Consider the following 26,400-nt stretch of genomic DNA (forward strand, 5'->3'; position numbering starts at 1 on the left):
AAAAACTTTAAGCTCTCAATTCAAAACAACTTGTCAATACTTTGCCCCTTGAAAACCAGCGCACTTCTGTATGTTGTAAAAGCGTTACATGGTTGCTGCCCATATCATTGCATAGTGCAGAAATTACAAGAGCGTTCAGGGGCCTTGCTTTAACAAAGTTAACCATTTTCACTGTAGTGTCCAAGAAGTCTTTCAAGCTGTCAGGCATTCCCTTGGCAGCAAGAGCCTCTCGGTGGATGCTGCAGTGTACACAGTTGCATCGGGAGAAACTGCTTGCACACGTGTTTACCACTGCACTATGTCTCCCTGTCATGGCTTTTGCGCCACCAGTTCAGATACCAACATGAGCAGCAGCTACGTTTGGCTACATACGAACCGTTGGTGGAATTCCCATGAGAGAGTAACGGTTAATGTGATTGGATGTTAATTATTTCACTAGGCTACCTGTATTTGACATTGTGTTTTTATTTCGCTGAACACTAGATGGTTACATTTTATTTTTGAAAGCGAAACGAGGCTACTCAGGCAAGGAAAAAAAAGTCACTCAAATGTATAGCTCTGTTGGAAAATGTGAAGAAAAAAAATCACTTTTTTATTTGGCGTACCCCGACGGCGTACCCCTGGGAATACGTACCCCAGTTTGTGAATACCTGCTCTAGTCTAAAGTAACACATCATATTTAACTTGAGCAAGTAGGCCTACAAGGCCTGCAACCTATTACAGACATGTTTTTTAAAAAAAATGAACATGATCTGCAATGATAGTCTGAAATGTATGTACATTGTAGAAAATCATATAGGCTTTTATATACCTTCAGACATAGAATAAGCTATTCTTTCTCTGAATCACTGAACAGTCATGCGGCTTTCAAGACATTGTTATGTCATCGTTACAAACACAGGAAGGTGGCATTAATCTATTGGCATCAGAGTAGACAACAAGCAAATGAGGCTGTGGTAAAGTTAGTACAAAATGTACTGCGTTAGATAATATTAAATGCAAGAACATTTTAATTATAGACCAGTAAGCCCACCCATGTGCAGTACATATGCTTGAAACAGCGCATGTTACTACTCTTTTTGAACACTAAAATTAAAATATATGAAATTAATCATTGTATGACTGGTGTTTCAGTTTGATTTTCTTTTCCAAAACGAATGAAAATTACTGTCTGAAACTAATATGCAGCTTCCAATGCAGATTGGCTACAATAAACTGTGTTGACATTCAGACTGCGATTCGATTGGCCAGACATCCTGTCACTCTTGCCAGTTCAAGTCTGGTGTTGACGTAATCTTGTCTGCCTCTAAGCCCCGCCCCAAAAGGAGCTCAGCCGACTTGGACTTGAATGAGCTCAGAAGCCCGTCAGACAGACGGATACAAAGTAGCACAAGCTGTTCACAAACATCGGGGATACTGGAGTACCGACGGCAGGCTGCGGCCCGGGGAGGGGGGGGTGGACGAAGGCAACTGTGACCCTAGACCCCTGACTTCCACCAGCAAAGAATTTACCAAGAAAGAGAATATCGTTTTTATGTGATTTATGCACCGCCGCGCGCGCTAGAGAAGTGAACTGGAGAGAGATCTTCGATACGTTTTTCTCCTACATTTCCAGATTTAAATGTTCAACTTCATGGGTCTAATAAACGGTACAGCGGCCATCCAGACCAATGTATCCTGTACATGTAACTGCAAACGCTCGACTTCATTCCAAAGCATGGAGATCAGTAAGTACTTTTTGTTATGTTCAAGCTGCTACTTTTCTGTACTTTTCTTTCCCACTTCGAATGACCAAGCTTGTCAACCAAGCTAAGCTGTCTGTTAGGTCTCGCAGACTTCTTCTATTGCGTGGCTGGTAGGCTAGGTAGCTTAGCTATCTATCCAAGCTCTTTCTGCTTTAAATTCAGCAAAATGTCTGGCTGACTGCCCGGTTTTTATGTGCAACGTTTCTCAGCCATAACATGTCACAGCTACTTTTTGTCTTGGGGATTTTTGTCAACTAAAAAAGGTCTAGACTGTCTGCCGTGGTTTGACATGATGAAATGAAAGCTTAGCTGGTCGTCATAACAAAGTTGACTCTTGTGCAGGCCAGACGTCTGGTTATCTCTGATTTCCAGTAATTGGCTCTAAATAAGGTCAATTATACTTCCATAAAAGGTGGCTCAGTGAAGACATTTTATAATACAAACCGTGTACATGTATTGTGTATGTATATGGACAATGAAAGCAAATTAATTCATTCTGGTTATTGGAGTGATCTTGTAAACCTAAATCTTGATCATACCATGCAGACAGTGGGCCAAATATTTAATGGTGACATGAGGCTTTCTTTATCACAGTAACATTTTACATATTTAAATCAGTAGACTGATTATTCTACCAGGGATTCATAATGAATTAATAAAAAACAATAAATAGGGTTACAAATAGAAATGTTTATTTATAGTTATTTATGAAATAGTTAGAGTAGAGGGGCAATTATTAGACATTAACAATACTAATACAATTATCATCTCTTCTAAATCCACTCGGAAATGTAATTTAGTTATAACAGATATTCGACATAGTCACAAACTCATTTAGGAGTAAAGTGGAATTTCCTATAATGACAGTCGTGCTAAGCTCTGCCTGCAAGAACTGCATGATGTTTTGTCTAGAGATGGAGGGGATAAAAAAAGAGCGAGAGATGCTCCCTGGTTTGATAAGAGAGTTTCCCCAAAGAGACAACCGGTCTGAATATCTTAGGGACTGATCTGGACATATTGAATTCCTCAAAGTAATGGACTGTGAGCTCATGTCTCCTGCATACAGTCTCCTCTTTTCCACACAAAAATATTTTTAGCCAGGAAAGAGACAAAATTCAATTTTTTCCCCCCCGGTGCAATTATGGAATTTTGAACGTGATCTGATCTTGGTTTCCCCATGATACTTGTATCCTGTCTGAAGTGCTTTGTTTCTCTGTGGTAGGGCAGTCTTGACTGAAGATGAATTGTAAAAGGTGCATGTCTGAAAGTGTTTCCATTATCAGAAACAAATACATTGGGAAGCCACTGCGTTTTGTCTAGACAGCCCACCGAAAGAATGAGACGTGGTGGATGACAAAGCTTCAAAATCAGATAAATGGAAAATCTAAATACCACGGCCAAAATTAGGTTATTCACTTTGTTTGTCTCTGTTACTCAAAAACTCAGCCTATTTGGGAATGCTCTGTCTTTCTCTCTATCTCTGAGCATTTAAAAGAATATGTTGAAATCAATTTCAACGCTTATCTGACTGTGTGGGTGGTGGTGGTGGGGAGCTCATCTCAAGCTTCGATTTGGTGCTGTCTGGTTTTCTAAAGAGCAGAAAGCCAATAGAATTTATAGTTCTACATGGGATGACAGAAATGAAAGATATTCGGCAACCCACACTTACTTCCTCTCAATCTCAGATGATATTTGTCACAACATTATACAATGCACTTATTCAGTACATACGCTCCTCTTTTCCCCCTATTTCTTCAGTGAAGCTGTATATTTCTAAGCTTCCAAATACTGCTTAACAATTTCATGGCAGGTAGCCTTTAAACTGTTAAGAGCGTTGGGCGATAACCGAAAGGTCGCTGGTTTGAATCCCAGAGCAGGCCAGACGGCTAGATGAAAAACTGTTACTGTGCCCTTGAGCAAGGCGTTTAACCATAATTGCTCCTGTGAGTAGCTCTGGATAAGAGCGTCAGCTAAATGACAAAAATGTCAAATGTACCCTATTTATTCGATGCAATGATAATAAACACTGGTGGAAAAGAGCGTTTGATGCACTATACCAAGTTATCTAGCTTAAATAATGCCATTGATAAAAACTGTGACCTTCTATGGCTATTTTTCTCTGCCCAGACTAGAGGGCTGAATTGTTTCTTGATTTGTGATGAATTCCTGTTGATGATCGTTTGATTCTGTCGAGGCTCTGGTTCCTTCCCAGCAAGTGCTTTGAAGACAGACTCCAAGAGGAATCAGAAAAGACTTCACTCTGCTCGAGATAGCGAGTGTGATACTTTAATTAATCGTAATACGATACTCTCCCATTATACAAACACGAAGGGCAGAGGTTTAGGTTTTCTTTTAATCTGTTTCTCTCTGTCCCCAAAAAAGTTAACTGAAATATGAGTTTGCCTTTTAAGGGCTTATTCTCACTGAATAGAGTTATCGGGTGAAATTTCTATTTACATAATATGTGCGTACAGTTGAAGTCAGAAGTTTACATACACTTAGGTTGGAGTCATGAGAACTCTTTCTTGTTAACAAACTACATTTCTTGTTAACAAACTATAGTTTTGGAAAGTCGGTTAGGACATCTACTAAGTCATTTTTCCAACAATTGTTTACAGACAGATTATTTCACTTATAATTCATTGTATCACAATTCCAGTTGGTCAGAAGTTTACATACACTAAGTTGACTGTGCTTTTAAACAGCTTGGAAAATTCCATAGAATGATGTCATGGCTTTAGAAGCTTCTGATAGGCTAATTGACATCATTTGAGTCAATTCGAGGTGTACCTGTGGATGTATTTCAAGGCCTACCTTCAAACTCAGGGCCTCTTTGCTTGACATCATGGGAAAATCAAAAGAAATCATCCAAAACCTCCACAAGTCTGGTTCATCCTTGGGAGCAATTTCCAAATGCCTGAATGTACCACGTTCATCTGTACAAACTGTATGGGACCACGCAGCCGTCATACTGCTCAGGAAGGAGACTCAATCTGTCTCCTAGAGATGAACGTACTTTGGTGCGAAAAGTGCAAATCAATCCCAGAACAACAGCAAAGGACCTTGTGAAGATGCTGGAGGAAACAGGTACAAAAGTATCTATATCCACAGTAAAACAAGTCCTATATCGACATAACCTGAAAGGCTGCTTAGCAAGGAAGAAGCCATTGCTCCAAAACCGCCATAAAAAAATCCAGACTACGGTTTGCAACTGCACATGGGGGCAAAGATCGTACTTTTTGGAGAAATGTCCTCTGGTCTGATGAAATAAAAATAGAACTGTTTGGCCATAATGACCATTGTTATGTTTGGAGGAAAAAGGGGGAGTCTTGCAAGCCGAAGAACACCATCCCAACCGTGAAGCACGGTGGTGGCAGCATCATGTTGTGGGGGTGCTTTGCTGCAGGAGGGACTGGTGCACTTCACAAAATAGTTGCAATCACTTGAAAGGAAAATGATTTTGATATATTGAAGCAACATCTCAAGACATCTGTCAGGAAGTTAAAGCTTGGTCGCAAATGGGTCTTCCAAATGGACAGTGACCACAAGCATACTTCTAAAGTTGTGACAAAATGGCTTAAGGACAACAAAGTCAAGGTATTGGAGTGGCCATCACAAAGCCCTGACCTCAATCCTATAGAAAATTAGTGGGCAGAACTGAAAAAGCGTGTGTGAGCAAGGAGGCCTACAAACCTGCCTCAGTTACACCAGCTCTGTCAGGAGGAATGGGCCAAAATTCACCCAACTTATTGTGGGAAGCTTGTAGAAGGCTACCCAAAATGTTTGACCCAACTTAAACAATTTAAATGTATGTAAACTTCTGACCCACTGGGAATGTGATGAAGAAATTAAAGCTGAAATAAATCATTCTCTCTACTATTATTCTGACATTTCACATTCTTAAAATATAGTGGTGATCCTAACTGGCCTAAGACGGGGCATTTTTACTTGGATTAAATGTCAGGAATTGTGAAAAACTGAGTTTATATGGATTTGGCTAAGGTGTATGTAAACTTCCGACTTCAACTATACACTTTTCTATTCACATTAGCGACGGGAATGTCACGAGCCGAGAGAGGGTTCGGTATACGTTCTTGCGTCACAGCTCAAAAGTACTGTAAATGTCACAGTAGCCACTAGCCAGGAGGCTAAGCAAACTATTCACATACCTAGGTACTAGCTAAAGTTATGCAAGCAACTCTTCATGCGTCTACCATATTACACTTAATTTTTGCAACAAAACCATATTTATCTCTTGAATAATACAACAATTCACAAGCATGTCAATACATTTTTTTTCTTTGTCTGTACACATTTTTACTTCAAGACCAAAGCACAGAGTTACTGCTAGCTAAAGCCAACAACATGCCATCAAGTAATGTTAGCATATCAAAATGAACGATTACCCCGCTAGTACGAATATACAAGTACAGTAGACTTACCTTTTTAACATTACAACCAACCAATAATTTGTATCAATATCATGCAACTCATTAGGCTATATGTGGTCAAATCAAATTGTGACTGAAAACTTGGGTATAATTCACTGGAGACTTGAGCTGTTGTATATGGAAGCCCTTTCCCACCACCCATAATAAAATATGAGTTAGCATTTTCTACCTCTAGTTCATTGAGCATTCCTATGGGCGAAATTAATAGGGAAAGGAATGGAGTTTTGGGATATATGCCAAAAATAAGGTCTGAGGTTAACACAGGCTTAGGAGATCTTATATGTTTCATTTTGTTCTGTGAGATAATATTAGTCAGTTAACATGACTTTTATGAATTATGAAGCCATTATGTGCTCAAAATGTCAGTTGCTAACAAGTCGCTAACTGTCAGAGAAATGGAACTACAGCATTAATTATACATTTTTTCACGTCACTATGTCGACCACGCAAATTAGTCTACGCTACAGTCCGCCAAAAAGCTAGTTAGCTTAGTGAGCTTTCTGCTTCCCAGCTCGAAGGAAAATGCAAGGATGTTATATTGTTTGTTTCAGGCTACAACCTTTTTACTTGTGAATTTTGATGCATTTATGTAATAAAAACAAGTAGTAATATTAACTGATGAGATTCTCATAAAACAAAATGTATAAGATCTAAACCTTGGTTTACTGCAGACCTTATTTTTGGTGTTTATCCAAAACAAACAATTTCTCCATAGGCTTTGTCCAACGAGCCATTGCGGAGTTAGCTTCTGTAAGTGTCTACAAAAAGCCTCCATTACTATTTCATTTGATTTAATAAAAAAATATTTACACAAGCGTTGAAAGAGGTACAAAGTACTGTTATTTTGACTGATTCACCTCATGATTTGTTTAACAGGGTTTTTGTTTTCATCCTCCCTATGGCCAGGAGTTTTTCCAGGAGTTAAAAAAACAACAACATATGTCCTGATTAGAAAAAATATGGTTCCAGATTTGTATGATCTATTAACATTTTTTTATTATAGTATTGACATAAAAAAAAACTATTGAGAGAAATGGGCTTCCATAGATTTACGTAAGCTCAATGCAGCCGGCAGGCGGCAGCTACTGTGACAATTTCAGAATGTAACAGGCTGTTACTGCAATTTCAGGTAAAAACTCAATAAAACAAGTCTCAAATATAACCAAAATGTCTATACATTTCAGCTGTTTCAAAGACATTGCTCTGCAATTATCATTTATACTGTAGGAGTGTTGAGCTCAATGAAGACAATACACTACCCTGCTCGGAAGGGGGGCAATTGTTGGTAGAGTGTCGTGCACAACCTCCGTAGGTAGCTCTTGAGACGTTATAATTTTGCAACTTTATACAACAGTATTGCCTCTCGAGAATTGATACCTCTTGAGAACCTCTCAAATGTCCCTTTGCTCTTGTCAATGTGAAAACAATCTAATAGGCATGTCAATGCTATCCGGGGTATAAGCCACAGTAAACACTGCTCTACAACCAACTAACTAATAGCAGTTTGGTGTATACGTCAAAATAATGCCTTGGAGGTGTAAAACCAACAGAGCAGTCAGTCTCGCCAAAGCTAATGAGGCTTACAAACATTAATTCAACCTTAAATTCTCAGAAGGATTGGAAACAAGGAAGGGCCTTGGGCAAGGGATGGTTGTCTCACTAATTTCCATGGGGAATTCATTTCTCAATCAATTGTAACATTTGATAACGAATAATATGATACGGTGTGGGTTCTGTCCATATTCTTGCTATTCACACAAAAGTTTGAAGAACGGAGGGATCCAGTGCAGTCAAGATGGGCCTAATCATTTGTCGCTAAAGAATGTCATTTTTAAATAGGCCTAGTATTGTGCCTGCTCTAATTCCATTTGCAGTTAGGGTTGTATACTGTTTTTAAGAGCAAGGGCTTTTATTTTGAAAGGGGAATTCACACAGTGCACCTACACACACATACACCTGTGAGCCAGGCTGGGAGTCTGGCACGCAACTTAAACTGAAGACAGTTGGGAAAACGGGCATCGGGGAACATAACCAACCACAGACCGTGGAATGTTCTGCGTTCGACACCATTTTCTCTCTCTCCCTGTCTTAGCAGGTCTTCAGTTGAGCAATCTGCACAGGAGCCCATATTCCCCCAAAGAGGTGTTTGTTCATGCTTTCTCTTGTTTCTCTGCTCTCTTTTCGTTGGTAAGGAGAGGGTCTGTCTGACTAGCTCTCGTAGGTCTGCATTTCAGGTAACTGTCATTCTTTAGAGAACAGAGCACATCTGCAGATTTGTTGGAATCAGAGCGCGGCAGCTTAGAGGTTGAGGTGATTTTAAATTAAAATCTATTCTGCTCTTTCTTATTGTGAAGTACAGTCTTGATTGTGATCAAATTGGACTTGGGTGAGCAACAAAGACTGTCCTTCATTGCTTTCTGTTTTTGGAAACCACTAGCTCTATTTTGGTGTGTTTCTTGTCATGCTGTAAATCTCTTAAATCCTGGCTAAATACATTTCAGTGTCTCGTGGGGAACGTCACCCCAATGGCTGTGTCGGATTTCTCATACTAAAAGTATTTACCTTGTACTACATATAGCCTACTACTTAGAACATACTGTTAATGTATAATGTATGCGGTAAGCTCCTACATACTACAGTTACACACACGGCCGACATGCATCTGTTCATCCATATTAAGGAAATGTTCTATTGCTCCATCATGTTATCGACCACCATTTGTTCACTTTTGCTCTTACACTCGTCCCCATTTCTGGTTGCATTGAATTGTTGGTCTAAAAAGGGTGATTCTCTTACTGAAAAGTGTACAGTGAATTCCTACTACATGAAAAGGCTAAATTAAGTACGACATCCTGTCACTCAAGGCATTCCCCAATTATGACACATTTTTGTATACTGAACAACTTTTTATTATTGCATAGGGTACACTAAAAATGTACTAAATAGGGTACAGTCCTGTGAGAAATAGAATACTGAAGCTATTGTCATCCTAAGCGTTATTTCAACTATCAGGCACCTTCTTTTCAGTGCCGCTAACACAATCCCCACCATTTTATGTTTATTGGAATAGCACTTCCTATTTACTTGTTTTGAAGAACAAACGATTTATGATTTGTAACCGTCTGGCCGGCATAGAACAGGCCTAGGAAGTGACAAGACGGACCACCCAGGAAAGTCTAGCTCACATCGCCCCCCCCACCCCAACTCCTCCTCTCCTCATACCCAAGAAAACAGAGAATCAAATCTGCTACTAATTCAAGAGAGCATGAGGAATATTCCTTTGGACAGGATACAGGTTTTGTTCAGTAACTCCCTCCCTCCTTCACTCTTCTTTCTCTCTATCACTTGTTCCCACACAGTGCTATTCTCCTTTTTCCATTCTTTTTCAGTCAGGTGCAAACATTACAATGGTTGGTTGATTATGCCATTTAGTCTTTCCTTTAAGATTATTTTAGAATTGGATAAAATGAACCGTTAATCCAACACAATTACTTCAATGAAATGACAAAGTGGTTAGATTGGAATTTTGAGGTGGCTAGTAACCTGTTAATGGTTAGGCTACCATTAGTTCTTATGCCTTCTACACATGTTGTTCTTTTGTAAATGGAGGAATTATTTCCTCATTAGGAGCAAGTCAAAAGTGACCTATTCTGGTTACAGAGGCCTAATGGAGGGTTTAATTATAATTACCCTAATGAAGCAACATCAGGGTCATGTTCAGTGGCATGGAATGGACGAAAACACTTTGAAACAGAGATGTGAAATGGGGAGGTACAATACTTTCTGAACTTAGGCCAAGGTGAAAGTAAGAGTGTTGCACCATTTCATTCCAGAGCTCATGTGAAACCATTTTTAATCAAACCCTCATTTCTATATTATATCATAACTGTTACCAGGAGGCAAGATCTCTGACTCAGGTTGAAGGAATGTAACTTTGGGAGTCTACTATTTGCTCATACCTTCAAATTTACCTCCCTCCCCTCATACCTCCCTCCCCGGATCCTGCATGTACAGTAATTGCAGGGTAAGATTATTTTAGTCACTCTCCATAACCCTGTGTGTACACCATCCCCACCCACCTAACCCCATCTCCATGGGTTACCGAACTAGGCCGCAGCCAAAACCAATGATCTCATCAGTACCACTCACTGCCCAGTCATTGAAAAAACACAGAACTCTTCCCTTTGAAGTCCTTGCTCATCTGCTCTGACACACCGGCTGTGCGTGAGCTAGCTAGCCAACCGGCATCCATTTGCATTGGAAATGAGGTGGAAGACACAAGACCTGGCAAAACCTGCCAGCAACACAGGGGAAAAATCACAAAGTGAGTCCTGACCACAGACCCTACTTATCAAGACTATCAGATTCTTTAACTCCCTTCAGTTCTCCCCCTACGGCTCTATCTGTGGGTACCATTGGGCCCCTGTGAGGACTCGCCTGTGTACAGTACAGGGAATAAGGGTCCACAAGCAAGCAGATCGAGCTCCGAGCTGTATAATGCTTTATCTCCCCACCCCCTTCAGTTGTTATCAGTGTAGTTCCGGGCTCCATTCCCACCCAGTCACCCCCCCCCCCCTTGCCACCCTCTACCCCTGCTCCCTTGCCCCCAGCCCTAGGGGGATAGGCACTAACATGCATGTCCTTTGTTGTCTGAAGCTGGCCAGAATGCCAGACTGGGGAGACTTTTTTTTTGGAAGTTAGAATTTATTTGGGTTATTCAGTTCTGGGAAAAGAGTGACCAAAAGAAAGAGAGGATATTAGTGTGTGTATAATGTTTGTGCATGTGTTCATGTCATTTTACTTGTTTGTTTATTTGTTTGTATTTTTGATTGTGTGTTTGAGTGCACACACACAAGCCATGTGTGTGTACGTCCATGTTCAACTAGTCGACTGGTCGATTGTTTGGTCGATAGGCTATTGGTCCACCGAGATATATATATTTTTTTTATCCAGCAGTAGCAAATATATATATTTTTTTATGGCACGCTCAGTGAACTAATCCATTGCGGAGGCCACGGGGATGGCACAGTCCAAGAAGAAGAGGTGTATTGCTAAGATGCACGTCTCTCTCCGAAATCCGCGCTCTCCTGCCAATTTGTGCATGTTCATTGTTTCAGAACTTCATTGTGTGAATTGTTTGCGTTTGATTGTTTGTGTCTATCAATTCCCCATTATATATTTTACCAGTAGTACATTTACTGTTAATTCCTATAATTTGTCATCTACAATGTTTGTTTGGTTATGTGAATGGTTTCAATATATTATTATTCCAGTATTTTACCGTTTTCATTGTTCGGAGTTGACACGTTGGTTGCAGAGCACAAAACCAATCCTACAAATGTGAGAAACATATTTTGGTTTATTTTATTCTGTTTACGAGTTTTGTCCCTTTAGTCATTGTCTTTTTTGTTTGGAGTGTTCCAGTCAATATTGAGTAAGGACGTGCACCTGATTACGCATAGCAGGGATGTCACCTTCTGGCAACATTCACCATTTTGAATCCAAAATAGGTGACCTACGTGATTCGTGTAGATCCGATGAGAAACATTTGGGGGGGGGGGGGGGTCACTACTGGCTGTAAGCGAACGAGTGATGTGCGTTTGGAGCAATACTGGCTGTATCCAAGGCTCAGCCAATCGTTCACATAACAACAATGCAGCGCAGCACGTGACTAGAAAGAAGAGACAACCAACTTGCTAGTTACAGCATCAGCGCTCGCTCTGGAAAGGCAGCTTGCCAGTTACAGCAGTGTGTCCCCTGAACGATAACGAAGAGTTGAGGTGAGAAGCCTGACCACGGAGACGGGGTGAGAAGGTGATGAAGCATACTTCATGAGCTGTAACCAAAAAACAACTGGCATTTGGAAAGTTTGAGTTGAGGAAGAAAGTGTGGTGGAACATGTTTTAGCATTGTTAAGTATCTTGCTAGCTGGATCGAATTCTCCGTTAGCTAGCCAGAGAAATGTTGAGCAACATTATCCAACTCATCTGATCAAATAATTGAGTTTATAGTGTGAAAATTAGCTTGCTAATAAAGCCAGACAGCTAATATTAGCTAGCTTACGTTGCAACCTCAGATGAGCTAACATTAGTAACCTAACCAATTTGCTATAGTATTAACTGGTATACGACTCCTTGCTGTTCCTCAAGTTAACTCATTAGTTGCTTACTGGACCCTGGCAATCCGTGTGAAATATTAACTAGCTAACGAACTAACCACTATATTAACCACATACTGTTAAGAGAAAACATTAGTTAACTTTCAGAATGAGAGAATTAGATGAAAATGAGGCATTGCTTGTTAAACAAGTGGATTCAGGGATCAAGTGTAGCTGGAGCTGGGCCTGGCTTAAGCTGGATGCCACTATAGAGGTGAAAGGAACACCACACACTTTCCCTCTTTCTAATTTTTTTCAGTACGTAGATAAAAAGTGGTATGCCAGGTGTACTCAAAGGGTATCATGCTCTGCTGGCACATTGTAGAACAGATGTCCACGGGCAGAAAGTGTGCAATGTAATAATGTGTAGCCTAAAGATATTGTTTTTGTTGTGTTGAACTTGACAGTAACACCTGTGTGAGAGTGAGGGGGGATTATAAAAAATGTTAGTCAGTGATTGTTATTTTTGCACACATGTAGCCTTGTGCACTTGATCGATGTCTACTATAGTGGGCACTATAATAGAGCAAAAATAGAATGCCTGTTTGTTTCATTCTATTTCTACTTTAAGATGTTTTTTTTCCCCCATAGTGTGTGTGGTTACAAGCACTCTATTATTATAGAGGCTGTCATGGCTAACTACAGTATTATTGTATTGTTTTTAACATTGGATTGCTTTCTTACATTTATTTAGCTGTGTGTTAGGTTCACATTAACCACTTTATTTTACACACAGTGATGGATCATGTAGATCATATTCTTTGTTTAATTACTTAGAACCTGCATTTCCCCCAGCAGGGCCCTCACCAGTTTGGGCCCTCACCAGTTTGCATCCCAGGCATAGAAGTAGGCTTATAGGCTACCTGGCTTGCACGCAAGTGTAGGCATATAAATGTGCCCACTTGTGGATCTGATAGTGTTTCTTATTGATTTAATACACCACCACTAATGAGCTGTGGAGCTTCTCAAAGTAATGTTTTCTTCACCTCAAACAGCAAGCAAAAAAGTCTGTTTTTACATCCATTGAAATTGACAATAGATCCTCAATATATTTGAAAAATCTTTCCAGTTCTTTCCCTTTCGATAACCACTCAGCGTGAAAGGGAAAAATGTCATGCTCTGATCCAATGGTAATGTCATAAAATAGGCCTACCTGATTACTACTTATCCCTTGGGCAGATAGCCTACAGCTGTGTCTGTCCCGAGCTCACTGGTGCAGGAAACTCTTACATGCTGACCACACCGGTCTCCTTGCATGCGCAAGTGTTGCAAAATACATTTACACATATGTTATTCAATAATTTAATTCAAACTGCTTGCACGTCAACGATCGTCTGCGTAGCTAGGTGCTAACATAGAACTTGGTTCTCTTTTAGATGCTTGACGTACTGTAAGTCCCGCCTCTTCCATCTCCTCATTGGTTTTTAGGAGCATATACCCATGTGGGTGATTGAAAGGTCCACATTCCAGTCCAGTTGGTTGCAGTAATGCACCGTAAAGTTGGTTGCCAACCGCCATATAAAATCCACAGAAGAAGAAGGAGACTGAACAAGGAGAGATTACTAGAAATTATGTTTCCCCTTTTATCTGTGGTTGAATTGTCGGAGTAGAGAACACACGATTTTGTGTGACTGAAAATGGCTCAAAATTCTACAAAGATCCAGCAAAAGATAAAAGGACCTTGTACATTTCAGGTAAAATAACAACCCAATGTTTTTATCCCAGGACAAAATAGCTAGCAATGGCAAGCTAGCTAGCTAAATGTCCATGAATACTTCATAATGTTTTGACCTGTCCCCAAATTAATATTGTTGGTTCAGAGTTCGTTTTTATATTTCAACCTGCTTGTCCTGACCACGTCTGTTGTGACTGGACAAAATCAACATGGGTGCGATGGCAAAGGATATTTCAATAGCATTTTGGGTCATTCCATGTGATTTCAGCAAGCTATGACACCCACCATCTCAAATTGTTCTGAAATGGTTTCTGTAGTTAGAAACAGATAAAGATAAGCATTCCTCCAACATTATTTTGTTCAAAGACAATTTGACCTCTTTGAAATTAATTGATTGCACCCAAATTGGCCATTTCATTTATAGGATTCATATAATATTCAGCAAATATAGTACCCAACGTCTGAATTTGACCAAACCTCTTCTTAATGATTAAGACGTGAAGAATTAAAATAAATGTTCAAAAGCCAGCCAAGAACATCCCAGACCCCATACCAAGCCCACCCAACAGCAAGTATACAGTATATGTTCTCTATGGTTTGACAAATAGTATGACACTGCGGCTTGGATAAATATTTATTCAACCTATGTAATGTATTCTCAGTGAATTTGGTGCTGTTTATTTTTCCCTTTTCAGAAAAACTTGTAATTGAAGTTGTTGGGACATAGACCTATCATACAACCTGATAATATCAGGTTCTAACCACTAGATGGTGCTGATCCTGCTGTTAGGTGAAAAAAGTGTGAAGAATCCCCTCCCCTCAATGTTAACTCAAAACGTAATATTTAAATTATAATGATTTATACACGTACAATGAAGAGCTAAAGTTGGGAGAATGTATTTGTCGGTACCGGTGCCCCCTGTACATAGCCTCGTTATTGTTATTCTCATTGTGTTATTTTTATTATTAGTTTTTATTTTAGTCTACTTAACTCACCTTGAACTGCACTGTTGGTTAATGGCTTGTAAGTAAGCATTTCACAGTAAAGTCTACACTTGTTGTATTCGGTGCATGTGACAGTAGGACAATAACCTAAAACACAAGTCCAAATCTGGAGTTGCTTACCAAGTCGACAGTGAATCATCCTGGGTGGCGTAGTTACAGTTTTGACTTAAATCAGCTGGAAAATCTATGGCAAGATTTGAAAATGTCTGTTTAGCAATGATCAGCAATCAACTTGAGAGCTTGAAGAATTTTTGAAAGAATAATAGGCAAGTATTGTACAATCCAGATGCTCGAAGCTCTTAAAGACTAATCGCCGTCAAAGGTGATTCTACAAAGTATTGACTCGGGTGTGTTAAATGCTTATATAAATGTATTTAATTTTCAATAAATTTGCTAAAATATCACCAACGAAAAAATTCACCTTGTCTTTATGGAGTATTGTGTTTAGATGGGTGGAAAAATATATTTAATACATTTTGAATTCAGGCTGTAAAACAACATTTTGAATAAGTCAAGGGGTATGAATACTTTCTGAAGGTAATGTACATAGTCATTGAACAGTGGTCACTTTGACAATTTTTACATACTGTTTTACCTACTTCATATGTAGATTCTGTATTCTAGTCAAGGCTCATATTGTATAACTACTGCTGTACACCTTTTGCTATTCATATACTGTTTATACCTACTATCATATACATACTTTTCGTCGTGTGTGTGTGTGTGTGTGTGTGTGTGTGTGTGTAATATACAGTATGTGGACACCTGCTCTTTTCAAACATCTCCTTCCAAAATCATGTGCATTAATATGGAGTTGGTGTCCCCTGCTATAAGAGCCTCCACTCTTCTGGGAAGGCTTTCCACTAGATGTTGGAACATTTCTGCGGGGACTTGCTTCCATTCAGCCACGAGCATTAGTGAGGTTGGGCACTGATGTTGGGCAATTAGGCTTTCATCCCAGGTCAGGGCTCTGTGCAGGCCGATCAAGTTCTTCCACACCGATCTTGACAAACCATTTCTTTATGGACCTCGCTTTGTGCATGGGGTATTGTTTTGCTGAAACAGGAAAGGCATTGCGCACAGTGATCTTTGGCTTGTGTGTAGCTGCTCAGCCATGGAAACCCATTTCATGAAGCTCCCGACTAACAGTTATTGTGCTTACATTGTATCCAGAGGCAGTCTGAAACTCGGTAGGGAGTGTTGCAACCGATGACAGACAATGTTTACGCGCTACATGCATCAGCACTAAGCGGTCCCGTTCTGTGACCTTGTGTGGCCTACCACTTCGCGGCTGAGCCGTTGTTGCTCCTAGACGTTTCAACTTCACAATAACTGCAGTTACAGTTGACCGGGGCAGCTCTAGCAGGGCAGACATTTGCCAAACTGACTTGTTGAAATGGTGACATCCTATGACGGTGCCACGTTGAAAGTCAGTGAGCTCTTTAGCAAGACCATTCTACTGCCAATGTTTGTCTATGGAGATTGCAATGCTGTGTGCTCGATTTTATACACCTGTCAGCAAAGGGTGTGGCTGAAATAGCCGAATCCACTCATTTGAAGGGATGTATGTATGTATGTATGTATGTATGTACAGTGAGGGGGAAAAAAGTATTTGATCCCCTGCTGATTTTGTACGTTTGCCCACTGACAAAGAAATGATCAGTCTATAATTTTAATGGTAGGTTTATTTGAAGAGTGAGAGACAGAATAACAAAAAAAGAATCCAGAAAAACACATGTAAAAAATGTTATAAAATGATTTGCATTTTAATGAGGGAAATAATATTTGACTCCTCTGCAAAACATGACTTAGTACTTGGTGGCAAAACCCTTGTTCGCAATCACAGAGGTCAGACGTTTCTTGTAGTTGGCCACCAGGTTTGCGCAGATCTTCTCCAAGTCATTAAGGTTTCAAGGCTGACGTTTGGCAACTCGAACCTTCAGCTCCCTCCACAGATTTTCTATGGGATTAAGGTCTGGAGACTGGCTAGGCCACTCCAGGACCTTAATGTGCTTCTTCTTGAGCCACTCCTTTGTTGCCTTGGCCGTGTGTTTTGGGTCATTGTCATGCTGGAATACCCATCCACGACCCATTTTCAATGCCCTGGCTGAGGGAAGGAGGTTCTCACCCAAGATTTGATGGTACACGGCCCCGTCCATCATCCCTTTTGATGCGGTGAATTTGTCCTTTCCCCTTAGCAAAAAAACACCCCCAAAGCATAATCTTTCCTCCTCCATGTTTGACGGTGGGGATGGTGTTCTTGGGGTCATAGGCAGCATTCCTCCTCCTCCAAACACGGCGAGTTGAGTTGATGCCAAAGAACTCCATTTTGGTCTCATCTGACCACAACACTTTCACCCAGTTGTCTGAATCATTCAGCGCCCGCAGGGGGACCTTGCGGGCGCTGCAGGATTTCAGTCCTTCACGGCGTAGTGTGTTACCAATTGTTTTCTTGGTGACTATGGTCCCAGCTGCCTTGAGATCATTGACAAGATCCTCTCGTGTAGTTCTGGGCTGATTCCTCACCGTTCTCATGATCATTGCAACTCCACGAGGTGAGATCTTGCATGGAGCCCCAGGCCGAGGGAGATTGACAGTTCTTTTGTGTTTCTTCCATCTGCGAATAATCGCACCAACTGTTGTCACCTTCTCACCAAGCTGCTTGGCGATGGTCTTGTAGCCCATTCCAGCCTTGTGTAGGTCTACAATCTTGTCCCTGACATCCTTGGAGAGCTCTTTGGTCTTGGCCATGGTGGAGAGTTTGGAATCTGATTGATTGATTGCTTCTGTGGACAGGTGTCTTTTATAGGTAACAAACTGAGATTAGGAGCACTCCCTTTAAGAGTGTGCTCCTAATCTCAATTTGTTACCTGTATAAAAGACACCTGGGAGCCAGAAATCTTTCTGATTGAGAGGGGGTCAAATACTTATTTCCCTCATTTAAAATGCAAATCGATTTATAACATTTCTGACATGCGTTTTTCTGGATTTCTTTGTTGTTATTCGCTCTCACTGTTCAAATAAACCTACCATTTAAAATGATTCACTGATCATTTCTTTGTCAGTGGGCAAAAGTACAAAATTCGCAGGGAATCAAATACTTTTCCCTCACTGTATGTGTGTGTGTGTGTGTATGTATGTATGTATGTATGTGTGTGTGTGTGTGTGTGTGTGTGTGTGTATGTGTACGTGTATATACATGTATGTGTACGTGTATATACATGTGTGTGTACATGTATGTATATGTGTATATATATGTTTGTGTGTGTGTGTATATGTATATGTGTGTGTGTATGTATATGTATACATGTATGTATGTGTATTTGTATATGTGTATATGTATGTTTGTGTGTGTGTATATGTATACATGTATGTATGTGTATTTGTATATGTATGCATGTATGTATATGTGTGTGTGTATATATATGTGTGTGTGTGTATATATGTATATATATATATATATATATATATATATATATATATATATATATATATATATATATCTGCTCAAAAAAATAAAGGGAACACTAAAATAACACATCCTAGATCTGAATGAATGAAATAATCTTATTAAATACTTTTTTCTTTACATAGTTGAATGTGCTGACAACAAAATCACACAAAAATAATCAATGGAAATCCAATTTATCAACCCATGGAGGTCTGGATTTGGAGTCACACTCAAAATTAAAGTGGAAAACCACACTACAGGCTGATCCAACTTTGATGTAATGTCCTTAAAACAAGTCAAAATGAGGCTCAGTAGTGTGTGTGGCCTCCACGTGCCTGTATGACCTCCCTACAACGCCTAGGCATGCTCCTGATGAGGTGGCGGATGGTCTCCTGAGGGATCTCCTTCCAGACCTGGACTAAAGCATCCGCCAACTCCTGGACAGTCTGTGGTGCAACGTGGCGTTGGTGGATGGAGCGAGACATGATGTCCCAGATGTGCTCAATTGGATTCAGGTCTGGGGAACGGGCGGGCCAGTCCATAGCATCAATGCCTTCCTCTTGCAGGAACTGCTGACACACTCCAGCCACATGAGGTCTAGCATTGTTTTGCATTAGGAGGAACCCAGGGCCAACCGCACCAGCATATGGTCTCACAAAGGGTCTGAGGAACTCATCTCGGTACCTAATGGCAGTCAGGCTACCTCTGGCGAGCACATGTAGGGCTGTGCGGCCCCCCCAAAGAAATGCCACCCCACACCATGACTGACCCACCGCCAAACCGGTCATGCTGGAGGATGTTGCAGGCAGCAGAACGTTCTCCACGGCGTCTCCAGACTCTGTCACGTGCTCAGTGTGAACCTGCTTTCATCTGTGAAGAGCACAGGGCGCCAGTGGCGAATTTGCCAATCTTGGTGTTCTCTGGCAAATGCCAAACGTCCTGCACGGTGTTGGGCTGTAAGCACAACCCCCACCTGTGGACGTCGGGCCATCATACCACCCTCATTGAGTCTGTTTCTGACCGTTTGAGCAGACACATGCACATTTGTGGCCTGCTGGAGGTCATTTTGCAGGGCTCTGGCAGTGCTCCTCCTGCTCCTCCTTGCACAAAGGTGGAGGTAGCGGTCCTGCTGCTGGGTTGTTGCCCTCCTACGGCCTCCTCCACTTCTCCTGATGTACTGGCCTGTCTCCTGGTAGCGCCTCCATGCTCTGGACACTACGCTGACAGACACAGCAAACCTTCTTGCCACAGCTCGCATTGATGTGCCATCCTGGATGAGCTGCACTACCTGAGCCACTTGTGTGGGTTGTAGACTCCGTCTCATGCTATCACTAGAGTGAAAGCACCGCCAGCATTCAAAAGTGACCAAAACATCAGCCAGGAAGCATAGGAACTGAGAAGTGGTCTGTGGTCACCACCTGCACAACCACTCCTTTATTGGGGGCTAATTGCCTATAATTTCCACTTGTTGTCTATTCCATTTGCACAACAGCATGTGACATTTATTGTCCATCAGTGTTGCTTCCTAAGGGTACAGTTTGATTTCAAAGAAGTGTGATTGACTTGGAGTTACATTGTGTTGTTTAAGTGTTCCTTTTATTTTTTTTGAGCAGTGTATATATATGTGTGTGTGTGTGTGTGTGTGTGTGTGTGTGTATATTCCTCCCATAATATTGAAGACAGTGCAATTTTACAGCCGCTTTTCTTTAGTCATTAGCCACCCTAATTAGGCGAATCTGAAAATGATCAATAAAATCGGCTAGTAGTAGATTGCTAAACTATTTTATATGGATGATACACGTTGCCAGGCAAAACTGGGGGAAATTAACAAGTTCTTTCTAGTCACTAATCTGGATATGTGCGCCCGCCTTTGCGTGCCAATGCTGATGATTGGTCAATGGTCAACAATCAAGATGTGCAACTTTTTGGTTCTGAAGCATAGATGAGAATTGAACAATGATTGCAGGCCAGAACAGAACAACAAGAACAACAACCAAAAAAATGTATACTCCTAAAAAAAAAATTGGGTGAAAATTATACCACCATCGTAAAGGGCACTAAGAAGACAGGAAGGGCAAAGGGGCGTGTGCTCTGCAAAGGTAGAGCCCTGTCTGTGCACGTGCCTGCCGCGAACACAGGTGTTCTGCCGCTCAGCAAATTATCCCAAACAAAAACACGATTTCCTCTTTCACTAAGCCACTCACTCACTCGCCCTCTTCTGTTTTGTGTTTCGCTTATTCCTATCCACTCTGAACATTTTGTGAATTTTTGGGGGTCTGCGGGATACAGGACTGTACCATCAACACTGTAACCACAACAATGAGAAGCACTCGGCTGTGTGCTTCTCTGTTCCACCAGCTGCCCCTCCCTCTCTCCATTTTACATAGCCCACTCGAAACCTTAACTATTACATAGAGAGAAGAGAGCTGTTATCTCCCACCCAAACATCCAAACAGAAGAAGAGGGGAGGATGAAACAGAATGAAAGATATAAACCTGCCTGGAGCCCAACGGAGACGGCACCTTATTGTTCTGCTATACGAGGGCATCCATTTTACCATGTTCATTTTTGGATTCATATATTTTTATATCAATATGTGTGCGCAAACCACATCACAGGCTTTTGCAGACTCACCCCAGCGACGGTATCTAGGCCCTCTGCTTGCTGCACACAGCTTCTCTGCTCTGCAACCCTGGCTTTATTTAGCCTGCCTACACACACACGCACACACACACACACACACACACACACACACTACGAAGAAGCTCGCCAACCCGTTTGGAAGAAATCCGTAATATTAAGAGACTGTTGCTCCTCTTTTTGTGACCCACACCCCAGTGAGAGAAGCGGATTAACATGGTGGATCCCCTAAAATAATGTAGGAGAGAAGTCGATGCGTCAAGTGTGACTGGGTCGTCCCTGTTTGACGACTGCGGTGCATGAATGGAGCCTGCAGACAGTGGGAGGCGACTCAGACACTGTCTGGCACTAATAACAGTGGTGTGTGTGTGTGTGCTTGTGTGGGAGCATGTGCATGTGAGCAACCTGGGTGAGTAGAGGCTAAATGTCTGCTCGCATTAGCGAATGCAGTTGTCTGTTATTGAATCAACCGCTTGAGTTTTGTATGTCTCTTTCCCCCTGAGTCTTCTGTGAAAGTTAGATTGGTCCACCAGCACATCTGGCCAATTTGGAAAAGATCAACATTTTAAAGGAAGGGTTTCTTCGATCACTCGGTTGCAATTATTCCCAAACAATATTTTTGAAGATGCCAGATGGAAACAATATTTTCAGAAGAAAACATAATCACCTGCAGGAGAGAATGATTTTTAACAAACTACAGGTGTTTACTTTTGTTGGATGACATGAAAATAGATATCTTTGGCCACGCACACCAGTGGTGGGTTTGGCATCGAAATGAGAATGAAATGAGCAGAAAATAAAATCTTGGGACCCTTATTAGGGTCAACGGCATCAACTTTCCTCATTACCAGGATATTTTAGGCTAAAACTTGGCTACCAGTGGAGCTTCCAGCAAGACAACCCCAACCACACATCAAAATCCTCAAAGAAATGCTTAATTAGCCACAAAATCAACATTTTGCAATGGCCATTTCAGTTTCCAGACTCCAAACCCATTGAAAACCTGTGGTTTCAATTGACATGGGTAGTCCATAAGCCCAGACAAATGATATCAAGGATCTGGAAGGATTATCTATGGTGGACTGGTCGACGATCCCTTCCAATGTGTTTTCCAACTCTTAAACATTTTAGAAAAAGGCTTAGTGCCGTTCTGCTCGCAAGGTGAGGTATTGAAAACAGGGGTGTCAATCATTTTGACCCCTACATTTTTTGATTCGATTTTTATTACTTGTTAATAACCTCTTACATCTAGACGTTCCGCTAGCGGAACACCTGCTCCAATAGCCAATGATGGGCGTGGCGCGAATTACAAATTACTCAAATACAAAAACTTCAATTTTTCAAACATATGACTATTTTACACCATTTTAAAGACAAAGACTCTCCTTTATCTAACCACACTGTCCGATTTCAAAAAGGCTTTACAACGAAAGCAAAACATTAGATTATGTCAGCAGAGTACCCAGCCAGAAATAATCAGACACCCATTTTTCAAGCTAGCATATAATGTCACATAAATCCAAACCACAGCTAAATGCAGCACTAACCTTTGATGATCTTCATCAGATGACAACCCTAGGACATTATGTTATGCAATACATGAATGTTTTGTTCAATCAAGTTCATATTTATATCAAAAACCAGCTTTTTAGCATGTGACGTTCAGAACTAGCATACCCCCCGCAAACTTCCGGTGAATTTACTAAATTACTCATGATAAACGTTCACAAAAAACATAACAAATATTTTAAGAATTATAGATACAGAACTCCTCTATGCACTCGCTATGTCCGATTTTAAAATAGCTTTTGGGTGAAAGCACATTTTGCAATATTCTCAGTAGATAGCCCGGCATCACAGGGCTAGCTATTTAGACACCCAGCAAGTTTAGCACTCACCAAAGTCAGATTTACTATAAGAAAAATGTTATTACCTTTGCTGTTCTTCGTCAGAATGCACTCCCAGGACTTCTACTTCAATAACAAATGTTGGTTTGGTCCCAAATAATCCATAGTTATATCCAAACAGCGGCGTGTTGTTCGTGCGTTCAAGACACTATCCGAATGGTAAAGAAGGGTGACGAGCACGACGCATTTCGTGACCAAAAAATTCTAAATATTCCATTACCGTACTTCGAAGCATGTCAACCGCTGTTTAAAATCAATTTTTATGACATTTTTCTCGTAAAAAAGCGATAATATTCCGACCGGGAATCTGCGTTTAGGTAAAAAGACGAAAGAAAATAAAGCATGGGGTCGACTGGTGCACGCGCCTAAGCCCATTGTCCTCTGATCGGCCACTTGCCAAAAGCGATAATGTGTTTCAGCCAGAGGCTGACTCGATATCATTCAGCTTTTTCCCGGGTTCTGAGAGCCTATGGGAGCCGTAGGAAGTGTCACGTTACAGCAAAGATCCTCAGTCTTCAATAAAAAGAGCCAAGATGAAACACAACTTGTCAGACAGGTCACTTCCTGTATGGAATCTTCTCAGGTTTTTGCCTGCCATATGAGTTCTGTTATACTCACAGACACCATTCAAACAGTTTTAGAAACTTTAGGGTGTTTTCTATCCAAAGCCAATAATTATATGCATATTCTAGTTACTGGGCAGGAGTAGTAACCAGATTAAATCGGGTACGTTTTTTATCCGGCCGTGAAAATACTGCCCCCTAGCCATAACAGGTTAAACAAAATCTCTTTCTAAGAGCAATTGTATTCATATAAAATAATATAGTTGGCAATGTTTTTGGAGCATACAATATAGTTCAGTATTTGAAACATTTATTTTATACAGTCATTTTTGCTAGTCTTTATTTTTACATTTACATTTTAGTCATTTAGCAGACGCTCTTATCCAGAGCGACTTACAGTAGTGAATGCATACATTTCATTAATAAAAAAAAAAATAAACATTTATTTTTTGTACTGGCCCCCCGTGGGAATCAAACCAACAACCCTGGCGTTGCACACACCATGCTGGCGTTGCAAACACCATGCTCTACCAACTGAGCCACAGGGAATCCTGTGACAAGGGTGTCAGTATTTCAGACCCCACTGAGTATTCAATATGGTACCCCTTTGTTAAGCGACTGACCACCCCTTTCTCTTCCCAATTTAAAACCAAAGGATCCTTCACTGCCCATCTGGCACGAGTTCTCACACTTGTTAAGCAGAGGTTTTCCCTCTATAAATACAAACTCCCCTGTCACTCCAAGCCCCCTCCCTGCCACCCCTACCTCTTCTACAGCATACACTTGTAGTCACACTAACCTTCTCCCGCCGCCCAGTATAAAAGTCACAGATCACATGGGGGTAGAGGCCTGCATTCCCGTGGGATGCCCACAGGACCTGCGGGTCCTGATAGAGATCATTGCGACACGGTCTGCATTTTTCATGCTGCGGGTGGGAGTGGGCATTCAGACAGAACTTTGCTATGAAAATATTTTTATTGTCCCCCAGATTATTTGGAAATGGCCGTCTTTCTGCTTTGGATTCGTTAACCGAAGGCCTCAAACACACCTTCAGCGTCATTGCTCAAAATGGTATGTAGCATCATCTGGATATGTGTGCAACAAAAGTTCAACATTCACCTGCTGCTACCCCTTTCTGTCAAGCCGTCTGCACATACAATTTGAATCATATGTTCAATAAATCCAAAGTATGCACCACACAGAACGCACTGCAACTGCCTCTGCAACACAATGCTGCAAGGCAAACGGAGCGTTCCATTGTAAAAGCAACTTAGATCACATGAGGGCCCTCTCTATTTTTATACCCATTTACAGGTGGTGTCTCTTTGTAATTTAATTATTAACTACAGTGGCTGGCTGGCTAGTAGCCCCGGGCTCTTGTCTGACACTGAGCCAGACTGTCTTGGACAAATGGCTACTACTTTAGCAATGAAGGCTAAAGCTGACCTAAGTTCAGGTTAGAGTTTTATGGCCTAGTGGTGAGGGTTAGGATTGAATAGATCTAAACTGAGTGTAGGCTACTGTAGATCTCTGTTTTAAGGGTCCTTTCTACTTGTACCATGCCTTCGGAAAGTATTCAGACTAGAGGATCGACCGATTAATCGGAATGGCCGATTAATTAGGGCCGATTTCAAGTTTTCATAACAATTGGTAATTGGTATTTTGGGACACCGATTTGCCGATATTTTAAAAAAAATATTTATTATTATTATTATTTTTATTATTATTATTAATATATATATATATATATATATATATATACCTTTATTTAACTAGGCAAGTCAGTTAAGAACACATTCTTATTTTCAATGATGGCCTAGGAATGGTGGGTTAACTGCCTTGTTCAGGGGCAGAACGACAGATTTTGACCTTGTCAGCTCGGGGATTCGTTTTTGCAACCTTCCGGTTACTAGTCCAACGCTCTAACCACCTGCCTTACATTGCACTCCACGAGGAGCCTGCGTGGCAGGCTGGACTACCTGTTACGTGAGGGCAGCAAGAAGCCAAGGTAAGTTGCTAGCTAGCATTAAACTTAGTTTTTTAAAAGATATCTTAACATAATCACTAGTTAACTACACATGGTTGATGATATTACTAGTTTATCTAGCGTGTCCTGCGTTGCATATAATCGATGCGGTGCCTGTTAATTTCTCATTGAGTCACAGCCTACTTCGACAAACGGGTGATGATTTTGCACCAATGTACCTAACCATAAACATCAATGCCTTTCTTTAAAATCAATACACAAGTATTTTTAAACCTGCATATTTAGTTAATATTGCCTGCTAACATGAATTTCGTATAACTAGGGAAATTGTGTCACTTCTCTTGCGTTCCATGCCAAGCAGTCAGGGTATATGCAGCAGTTTGGGCCGCCTGGCTGATTGTGAACTGTGTGAAGTCCATTTATTCCTAACAAAGCCCGTAATTAATTATGACATAACATTGAATGTTGTACAATGTAACAGCAATATTTAGACTTAGGGATGACATCCGTTAGATTAAATATGGAACGGTTCCGTATTTCACTGAAAGAATAAACGTTTTGTTTTCGAAAGGATAGTTTCCGGATTCGACCATTTTAATGACCAAAGGCTCGTATTTCTGTGTGTTATTATGTTATAATTAAGTCTATGATTTGATAGAGCAGTCTGACTGAGCGATGGTAGGTACCAGCAGGCTTGTAAGCATTCATTCAAACAGCACTTTCGTGCGTTTGCCAGCAGCTCTTCGCAATGCTGCAAGCATTGTGCTGTTTATTACTTCAAGCCTATCAACTCCCGAGATTAGGCTGGTGTAACCAATG

At 40.9% G+C, this 26,400-nt stretch overlaps 1 protein-coding gene across 3 annotated transcripts in view; it reads left to right on the forward strand.

The window, feature by feature from the left end:
* The first annotated feature begins 1,326 nt into the window (after positions 1-1,326).
* The window catches only part of pmepa1 (prostate transmembrane protein, androgen induced 1), a 93,339-nt gene continuing 68,265 nt past the window's right edge, over positions 1,327-26,400 (forward strand). For 2 of the 3 annotated variants that reach the window (XM_014131691.2, XM_014131694.2), the window contains exon 1: positions 1,330-1,727. In XM_014131691.2, coding sequence (XP_013987166.1) covers positions 1,622-1,727 — 106 coding nt within the window. In that variant the 5' untranslated portion in view covers positions 1,330-1,621. Of the gene's footprint in view, positions 1,728-26,400 lie in introns of all 3 variants that reach the window. The other variant, XM_014131693.2, reaches the window with a different exon arrangement.

The sequence above is a fragment of the Salmo salar genome, chromosome ssa12 (genome assembly GCF_905237065.1).
Source record: "Salmo salar chromosome ssa12, Ssal_v3.1, whole genome shotgun sequence".
Lineage (NCBI taxonomy): Eukaryota > Metazoa > Chordata > Actinopteri > Salmoniformes > Salmonidae > Salmo > Salmo salar.